Below are 9,886 nucleotides of genomic sequence, written 5' to 3' on the forward strand. Positions count from 1 at the left end.
GGGCGGGACAGGGACCGCCGGACGTTGCCCGAGTCGGGTCATTAAACCGAGTGAAGTCCAAACGGCAGCAGAAAAGTAAAATCAGTGAACACCTGAAGGAAAAATGCCGGCTTCGTCCCATGTTGCTCGGGTAGGATACTTCCTTTTGCCACAGCTTCTCCAGCCCCTGGCCAGATCCCAGGGTTTCACCTGTAACTCGGTACAGGAGTTGTAATAAAGCACTGCCACGAATTACATCCCTTCCGGTTTAAAAGTGCTTTATTACAGACACTTTTTTTTTTTTTTTTAGCAACCGGAAGCCTTGTTGGCAATGTGTTTTAATTATGCTCTGAAGCTAATCAAGGAAAGAGAAACCGTTTTGAACACAGGAAACTAAACAGCTAATCATACATTTGAGTGCCTGTTTCCACGGGGGATGTACAAGTACTTAAGTGTTGCCGAACTCCCAGCACATCAGCAATCTGTTAAATGGCTATAAAGTGCAGGCTTCATTAGGAAGGGGAGGATACGAACCACCCAACATTAGGCACCTGCTCTCTCTTTGCAGTCACCAGAGGGAGAGAGGCAACTGAGATCCGGAAACTCTGAATTACCCTTGGGAAAAACTCTAGCTTTTCTCACTAACTGTGGAGGAAGCCTAAAGAGACTAAATGGAAATTAAGTACCTGAAACAAGGTAGCCGCTTTATTTCACTACTGCCTGATGCTAGCTGTGGACTTAATATACCTGAAGCTAATTGTGGCTCAATGTCCATATGGAAACCAGTGACGAGTGCTGTTCCTCAGTGGTCAGTACTGGGACCAGTGCTGTTTAACATCTTTGTTGGTGACATGGACAGTGAGATTGAGTGCACCCTCAGCAAGTTTGCCAACGACACCAAGCTGTGTGGCACAGTCAACACACTGGAGGGAAGGGATGCCATCCAGAGGGATCTTGACAGGCTTGAGATGTGGGCCTGTGCAAACCTCGTGAAGTTCAACCAGGCCAAGCGCAAGGTCCTACACCTGGGTCATGGCAACCCCAGGTACAAATACAGGTTGGGCAGAGAATGGCTTGGGAGCAGCCCTGAGGAGAAGGACTTTGGGAGTGCTGGTGGACGAGAAGCTCATCACGAGCAGGCAATGCACACTTGCAGCCCAGAAGGCCACCCACATCCTGGGCTGCATCAAAAGAAGCGTGGCCAGCAGGTCAAGGGAGGTGATTCTGCTCCTCTGCTCTGGTGAGACCCCACCTGGAGTCCTGCATCCAGCTCTGGAGTCCTCACCACAAGAAGGACATGGACCTGTTGGAACGGGTCCAGCAGAGGGCCACAAAGATGATCAGAGGGCTGGAGCCCCTCTGCTATGAGGACAGGCTGAGAGAGTTGGTGTTGTTCAGCCTGGGGAAGAGAAGGGTCTGGGAAGACCCTATAGCAGCCTTCCAGTACCTAAAGGGGGCCTACAGGAAGGATGGGGAGGGGCTCTTTATCAGTGAGTGTAATGACAGAACACAGGTTAATGGCCTCAAACTGAAAGAGGGAAGATTTAGATTGGATATCAGGAAGAAATTCTTTACTGTGAGGGTGGTGAGGCACTGGAACAGGTTGCCCAGAGAAGCTGTGGATGCCCCATCCCTGGAGGTGTTCAAGGCCAGGCTGGATGGGGCTTTGAGCAGCCTGGTCTAGTGGGAGGTGTCCCTGCCCAGGGCAGGGGCATTGGAACTAGATGATCTTTAAGGTCCCTTCCAACCTGAACCATTCTGTGTGATTATGTGTAATTGCTATGGTTGCCATATCTGAAATACTTCTGTGAACTGCTACTGGAGGCAATAAGGTTCCCACTAAAAAGCTCCATTTCCTTCATTTTTCTCCATTTTTAGAGTCAAATCTTTCCTTGGTATTAAAAGGAGAGGTGTATATTTTGGAACAAAGCTCACTGTTTGGAAGCTACAGTGTGTAATGCGCGATATATAGCACTGTATTGTCTGGTCTGAACGGATCATGGCTGTGCTCTGCTTCCCAAAGGAGAACATCCCAGTGGCTCCAACAGCTCCTCTTACTATGCTGCTGAAAAGTCTCATTAACTGGGGAAAGCAGGAACCCTCTCTGGAAGCCTCTAAATTAGATTGGAGATTACTTGAACCACATCCACAGCAAGTAAATCCATTTAAGTAACCTGCAAAAACACTGACAACTGAAATGTTACTAGAGCACTTGGGGTGTCCTGAACTTTTTTACAAATCATGGCAGAAAGAATTTTCTCTGATTGGAATCACTGGAGGATTATTACGAAAGTAAGCTTAGCTGGTGTAAAACAAGCCGGAGAGAGGTGAGGCTCAGACCCAGAACCTGCGTGTTCCCAGCTAAATCTTTCAGCAGGTTCAAAACGTTCCCTGCCCCTGTAACCCACTTGATTTGTTTTCTCTGAGCACATCTTGCCTATTTCGAGCACTCAGTAAACATGAACTTTAGCTCTTAAGCGGGAAAAGGAAAGACAGAAAATTATTTGTCTGATGTCGCTGTGTTACAGGAATACAGCTTCAATTAAGTGTTTAGCCAACCTGTTTGGAAGACCTTCCGGGCTTGGCAGTTGAGATTCCTATTTGCAGCTTGCAGAATAATTGTAGAGAGTTTGCAGGTGTCCGTTTGAGTTCTGCTGCATTGCAGAACTGTGGTGGGAAAACTCATGGATCCCACCTGGCTCTGTCCAGTGTCTGTTAAGCGTCATGTGTGACTGTGCTTTTGACATACTCCATTTCAAGGTGACTTGCCACAGCATTTTCTGCCTTGTCTTTCTCCTCCCCAGCTGCATTCCTGTTTCTGCTGTTGCTCAGTACCGGCGATAGGGCACTGGGTCAGGGCTCTCTTGTCTCATGTTCTTGGTGGATAATGAGGGGGGGAGAGGGCACAAATCCAGATGCAGAAAAGCAGCAAAGTTCTTCTCAAATGAACTTGAAAAACCACAATCCCCACTTCCTACTGCTCTAACGCTGGAAACCTGCCAGCATCTCCAGAAGAAAAGAAGCACGGAGACAATTCTGCCTTTGTCCTGGGTTTGTTAGTTAATCTCCAAAAACCTCGGGACGCCTCTGCAAATAGATATTAATCAAAAAGAGACGGGAAGCGGGGGAAGGACGAGGGGCTGCTTGGAGTACGGGGGGCTTCGGCCGCTCCGTCCCGCCGCGCTCGCCGGCGGGTGCCGAGCGCCGGGCGCAGCCGCTGCTCCCTCCCTCCTTCCTTCCCTCCCTCCCTCCCTCCCGTTCATCAAAAAGCGCTTTCCCGTGAAAGGCCCATTTCGCAGGTTCCTCCCTTGGCAAGGTCGCGCCCCCTCCGCCGGCAGCGCGACTGGGAGGTGCCCGGCGCCGCTAGAAAAGGGGCGGCCCGAGGTAACTGCCGGGGTGTGCGCCGGGGTGTCCGCTGGGGTGGGAGCTGGCGCCGGGGACCATCGAGCGGGGGCAGCTGGAGAGAGCGAGGGGCTTCCACTTGGCAAGGTACGTCCTCTGCTAAGGGAGAAATACGGTGGGGTTTGTCAGAGGAGGGACAGTTTTCCCCCGGTAGTGACTCGATACTGTTTAATCTCTTCAGTGGCTTAGTTCTGTTCTTGTGGTGAAATCCATTCTACTTTGCTAAGGTAGCGTGCTGGGCAGAGGCTGTTTTGAACCTGTGGATTGACTGGGCTTGTGCCAGTCCTGTCTTGAATGGCATCCTCCGTGCCTTGCTTGCTTGTAGTGTGTCCAAGAAGGATGTTCATGTACTTTTGCATCTTTTTGTGTTTGTAGGTGGATTTGTACTTCAGGCTCTTCCCCTTTGAGGAGCTCTTGCCCAGCTACAGTGATGTGGTTCTTTGAAAAGATCAGAACATCCCATGAAAATGGAAACCTCTCTAGCTCCTCCTTCCTGGGACTGCCGCCTGGCCAAAACCTGCCTGAAAAAGCCCGACTGGGAGCTGCTGCGTTTCCTAATGTGCTCACCCCTGACAGAATCCCTGAATTCTGCATTCCCCCCAGGTTGACCAGCTCTGGCCCTGTTAAGGACACTGGCTCCCACCAGGAACACAGTGCAGAAGATGCAGTTCTTAATTCTTGTGCCTACAGACCCAGCTCTTCTTTGCCACATGTCATTCAGGTGGAAAGTGCTGAAGAGATCCCAGCTCTGGAGGAAGAAAGCACTAACTCGGACCCACAGTCCCAAGCAGCGCTCTCCCTGCCTCACTTTCCCAGGGCCCCCACTTCCTACGGCTTCTGCACTTTGCTGGAGAGTCCCCACACCAGGAGAAAGGAGTCTATCTTCCATGGTGACCCGCGCGGTGCTTTGCCCAGCCTGATGCTGTCTCGATCCAGAGCGAATACATTCAGTGGCAAAGGGAGTATGTCTAATCCCATTGCCATCAGCTTTGCTTCTGTGAGGCTGCCTCCCAAGCATCTCTCTCTGCACAGGCAAGGCGCCTGCGACAGCGATACCGCCTCCTCCAGCGATTCCTCTCCTTTCAGTTCTCCACTTCTCAGCAGGTCACCTCCCAGATCCTGCTCCCTGATCAAAACACAAAGTCAGGAGGGGTTGCTCTGCCGAGCGCTGAAAGCCAAGAACAAATCCAATGTGGCCAGAAACAATTCTTTCTCTACAGAGGAGAGCAGCTCCACTGATAACAGCCCCAGTGCCATCAGGCGGGCCTCAGAGGGGCTGATTGCCACCCGTAGCTTTAGCATGTCCTGTTCTCCCATCTTTCCCCTGGACCTGACCCGCAGCCGGGAGAGACTCGTGGGAGAGAGCACGGTGGTAATGGACAAGGGAGGCATGTTGAGGCTGTGGGCTGAATACTGCTCAGAAAATGAAAGGCTGCGGATCCGCCTGATCAGTGCGGAGGGTTTATATGATGACTCTGTGGAGCCCAAAACCATAAACTGCTGTATCACCTTCTCCCTGGTGCCAGGGAAAACACAGAAGCAGAGAAGCACTGTTATAAAGAGAAGCAGAAATCCCATCTTCAATGAGGACTTCTTTTTTGATAGCATTGCAGAAGAAGAGCTTTACAGCCTCTCTGTAAGGATGAAAGCAACAAATAAAGGGTGCAGTATGAAACGGGATTACACCTTAGGAGAACGGGAATTGTCTTTAATAACTATGTTGTCAGTGTAATGCTTCAAATATTCAAATAGACTAATTTTGTCTTCTGATAATTTTCTACTAAATAAAGTTTTTGGTTGATTTTTTTCCTTTTTTTTTTTTTAGTAATACGTTAAAGCACTGTATTGCTTGGTATTACTCTCACGCTGTTGTGCCTCATTTTGCTGCTTAACATTTCAAACTCTGTGAGGCATTTGCTCTTAAATTAAAAGGTGGCTTTGGAGCAGACCTTCTGCCTGTAGAACAGGAGAGGAGGGCAGAAGGGCTACTTTGCCTTTAGGATAAAGGATTAGGCAGTTACCAAGTCAAAATTGTTCTTGTTTATGGCTTTCAGGGCATGGGAGGGTTGTTTTTCACTCGCTCTGGTCCCTGAGCAGGTACACAGCATGTGCACCCGGTAGGCGCTGAACTCTGTTACAGCTCCCAGGTACTACATCAGTTAAATATGCCATTTTGACAGCACTCATATTTACATAAATGAATGTTTTAATGGGTTCTGTACTGTCAACACTGAACACTGTGGTGGCTCCTGCCTGGAGAGGGTGATTGCTTGGGCATAGTAAGCATCATTTACCCTTCCTTTCCGTGGCTGATTTCACAGCTGTCAGGACGAAGTTGCCAGGTAACTGTGTTTTGGTCAGGAATGTACCCTGAAGCTATAACCCTCAGCGATTCAGCTATCGCGTCCTTTCTGAAACTAAAGCAGAGAGGATAAGATATCAATACAGCAAGGGCAAGAGATAGTTTGGAATTGGTGGGTTGAATTCCTGCTTCAGCTCATGACTTGCTGCATACCTTGTTCGACTCATTGCGATAAAACTGGGATGATCTTTCTCTGTCTTGTGCCAGCGACTGGTGGGTGGCTGAGGCAATTGCTTTAAAACTCCGAGAAACACAAAGGTGTAGAGCTCCTGCATGCTGGAGGCTGCCTTCCTTTTTTTTTTTCCTTTTTTTATTTTTGCTGAGGTGGACTGGGGGCTAGGTAAAACAAATAAACTCATAGAAACTGCGGCTGTGCAAATGGGAAGAGGCAGAAAGTCTATCTTGAAAGCCCAGGCCTGTTGCTGCCTCCCTTGATTAAGTTGCAGGCTTCATTATGTGAGAGGTAGATAAGCCTTAATGGAGGAGTGATCCACACAGGCGTGGGGCACAGAAAAGGAAGGTTTTCTTCTGTGTTCCCTGTGAGTCTGTAGAAACAAGGTCTCGCTTGTGCCAAAAGCAGCTTAAAAGCTCTTTCAAAAAGATTTCTAGCAGATCCTCCCCCTGCCCTATTCTGGCCAGAGTACAACTGCCTGCAAATCATGGGACTGTTCATGGGAGGTTCCGGTATGGCTTGGCCACTGAATCATTTGATTCTGTTTCAGACTTAAGTCCCCCAGGAAGGATTTATTTTTTTTTTCCTTCTGTTAGCAGAAAAAGCCCAAAGGATGTTAACTGTGACCACGAGTGCTCGGAAATACCCACTGCTAATCCTTGATCCAGCTCACGTGAGGTGCTTCTAAAAACAGAATCCTCATACAAAGGACAACTTGCACAGGAGAATGGCTGCGTATATTCCCAGAAGCTGATTAAAATCAAATGGGATAATAATCCCTTTGTGCTAAAGGAAAGAATTAAATGTACTGACACACTGCGCAGCTGGAGGTGATGCACTGACACTTGCACCCTTGAATCTGGGCAAACTGACTAGAAGGGAAAAACCTAAAATAAGTGGGGAGAAGTGAAATTAAAAAATATGGCTTCAAGGAAGAACCAATAACGCTGCAAAAAATGAAGCCTATTTAGCTGATTATTGCATGGGGTCTCCTGAAGAAAGGCAGAGGCTCCCGCTTCATCACCCATCCACCATCACATTTTTAGTTCTCGGGACTTAAGGTCTCTTCACAGGTATACTCACATGGAGAAAGAGGCTGAGATAATACAGAAGAGAACAGTTACACGTGTCAGAGGATCACGTACAGTCACACTACAGGGGGGATCTGTGCCATGTGACAGGTGCTGTGGCGGTGCTGTGCTGCAGGGACACAGCATGGCGGAACCGGTTGAGGTGAGAAGGGGGCTCTGGAGACTGTATCACCTGCTGAAAGCAGGGTCAGCTCCAGCAGGCTGCCCAGGACCACGTCCAGTTGGGTTTAGAGCATCTCCAAGGCTGGAGACTCCACAATCTGCTTGGGAACCCTACTCTGGTGTTTTACCACCCTAACAGTAAAAAAGTTTTTCTTTCTGCTTAAGTGGAATTTCCTGTATTTCAGTTTGCGCTAGTTGCCTCTTGTCCTGTCATTGGATACCCCTGAGAAGAGTCTGGCTCCATCCTCTTCACTCCCTCCCATCGGATATTCATACGCACCAATGAGATCTTTCCTGAGCCTTCTCTTCTGCAGGCCAATGGGCATAGCATAGTTACTGGCATAAAAGAGGAGTGTTTGTAAAGCATCAGGCAGGGAAGGAGTTAAGTCCTTGGAGAAAGTCCTTCCATCCTGCATCAGAAAAGTAAGTTTCCAGCTGGGCTCATCTAGTCAGGTATTTAAAGAGGTGAAGGATGCATCTTTGATTGGTTGAAAGAAAACTGAGCTAGTTTGAAGGCTCGTTAAACAAAAATTGCTTATTCCTGAGAAAGTCTCCTTATGGAAAGTGGGTGACAGGCCCGCCTGCTAGAGGGTCACTTGCTCCTTCAGCTGAAACCAGCAGAAGACTTGCAGACCGGGTTCAAAGGGAGAGTTTAAGCTTGGGAAGGCCAGCTGGACTTTCTCTGGTAAATAATCTAACTTCAGATTTTTCTTGATAATTTTCTTCTTTAATATAAGAACTTTGGATTAAGTACCTATTCAGCTACACAGGTCAGACTCAGGACTAAGCATGACTGTAACACTAAATGGAAAAGAGTTTTGGTGCCGTCTCCCCCCACCTCCCCATTTTAGTGTGTCTTTTTACATTTTGGGGTATTTGATCCCCTTTGAGCTTTGGGACGTTGCTTATCAAGGTGTCCTTTTCAGCAACGCAAAGTCATAACACAACTTGAACACTTCAATTTGCTTGAATATTAGAGGGCGTAGGACTTGTTTTCCTGTACTCTTAGAGGTCAGCTAAGCTGTTAGCGGTGAACTCTTACAATGCTGCCTGTGCCGCAGCTGCTTTACGAAAGCGTCAGCCTTATTGGGGCTATTACGTAAAGCACTTGCATAAGCAAACAAGACAGCAACGGGATACATCAGCCTGGAAAAACTCATGATGCCTCAATGCTTACATGAGAGTCAACAGCAAGAAGAAAATCCACCTCCTGGCAGCAGCAAACAGCTAAGCTACTCGGGGTTGAGAAATACCCTCTTCAGAAGTTTGCTGAACTTTTGAAATACCATGTAAATATAGTGGCGTAAATGACTCTCTCAAGCAGGACTCTTGTATTGGGGGATTCTGATCAGCTGTGTTCAGTGGTGCTCACTGGTTGAAAGATCACCTCTTAATTTAATTTTTTTTAAAAAACCTGACAATTGTTTGAGGAAAATAAGTTCTTTCTGCCAAGATCCTGAACTCATGTTTTGCTAAGCAAATATTATTTGTTTCAGCTGCACTGGAAGTACTGCTTGTGCTGGCCTTTTCAAACCCAGTTATTTCAGGCATGCCTCTTCGCTTCTGGACAAATGTTACTCTAAAGCAAGTCTTGTGTTTTTCTCTTTAGAAATCCACACGGGTTATACTCAAATACTGTTTGTGGTGCAACATACTGAATCACAGCAGGGTAAAATGCAATTCCTATAACTGTGCTGCTTTTCAGGGAACGCTCAGAAATAATATCAAGGGAAGCAAATATCTGTGACCTAAAAAGCCTGACAGGACAGACGTGTAGACTGGGGATTAGGCAGCACGGTGACTGCAGTATCGAATTCCATTTATTGCACCACTCGTTCTAAGCTGCTCCCGTTTCTCAGGCTGGGTCTGGAGAGGTGCTGCTGACCATGGCGCCTGCGCCGTCTCCACATGCCTCCTCCTCTGGGGCTTTTTGAGGAGGCTGGTGTTTCTGTGCCTGTGACTTGGATCTTCAGCCAGATGGAGTGACCGTGGTGAAAGATTGAACATTTGATGGGGCCTAATGGGCAAAACTTCTCATTTTTAGTCTCACTATTAATTTCTGTGGGTAATTTTTAGTTTCCTCAGAGAACCGAGGAAAGAACAGCTAGGTGAACGTATAAACCTGCAAAAGAAGCCTACCTTTGGGTTGCCAGGCTACTTCCCCCAGGCTGGGGAAGTTGTCCTGGAGAAAGCTGTGTAAATAGGATTGCCCAGCGTCAGGACGTCTCTGCAGGACCCGAGGAGGGCACGCCACAGGCTGTGTGCTGGCTGGGCTGTCCCCACGCTCTGCAGCGACTGCTGCCCGCTTCAGAGATGGGCAGTTGTCCTGCCTCTAGGTTAGAGATCTCCAAGCTTCCATAGGTGGCTGGATTGTTGGGCATGATGTTTGGGCAAGGCAGGAAAGGTAATGAGTCACGCCTATTGATAGCTTTTTGCAGCAGGATGTTTGATTAAAACAAACAGTAGCCTTACGCTCAGAAAATGAATGGCATGATTAGATGCTATCTGTTTTCCATTACTATGCGCTCTGAAGAATAAAAGGCAGGTAAAATTAATCTGCATATTTAAATGAGATGGCATTTCTATACAGACTTAGTGCTGATGACTGTCACTGAAATGTACTCATTATTAATAGTGTCTTAGGAGAAAAGGCTAAAACTATGCTGAACAATCCGTCCCCATAGTGGAGGTAAAATGAAGTTTAGCGTTGCAGAGTGT

The 9,886-nt window shown here is 47.8% G+C and overlaps 1 protein-coding gene across 1 annotated transcript; it reads left to right on the forward strand.

Annotated features, from left to right (window-relative positions):
* Window positions 1-650: 650 nt before the first annotated feature.
* Window positions 651-5,182, forward strand: LOC134520615 (C2 calcium-dependent domain-containing protein 4C-like). The gene is made up of 2 exons (XM_063346251.1): window positions 651-1,024; window positions 3,757-5,182. The coding sequence occupies exons 1-2, from the start codon at window positions 651-653 to the stop codon at window positions 5,111-5,113; spliced, it is 1,731 nt and encodes a 576-aa protein (XP_063202321.1). The 3' UTR covers window positions 5,114-5,182.
* The last annotated feature ends 4,704 nt before the right edge of the window (window positions 5,183-9,886 follow it).

Source organism: Chroicocephalus ridibundus, chromosome 9, assembly GCF_963924245.1.
Source record: "Chroicocephalus ridibundus chromosome 9, bChrRid1.1, whole genome shotgun sequence".
In the NCBI taxonomy this organism is placed as follows: Eukaryota; Metazoa; Chordata; class Aves; order Charadriiformes; family Laridae; genus Chroicocephalus; species Chroicocephalus ridibundus.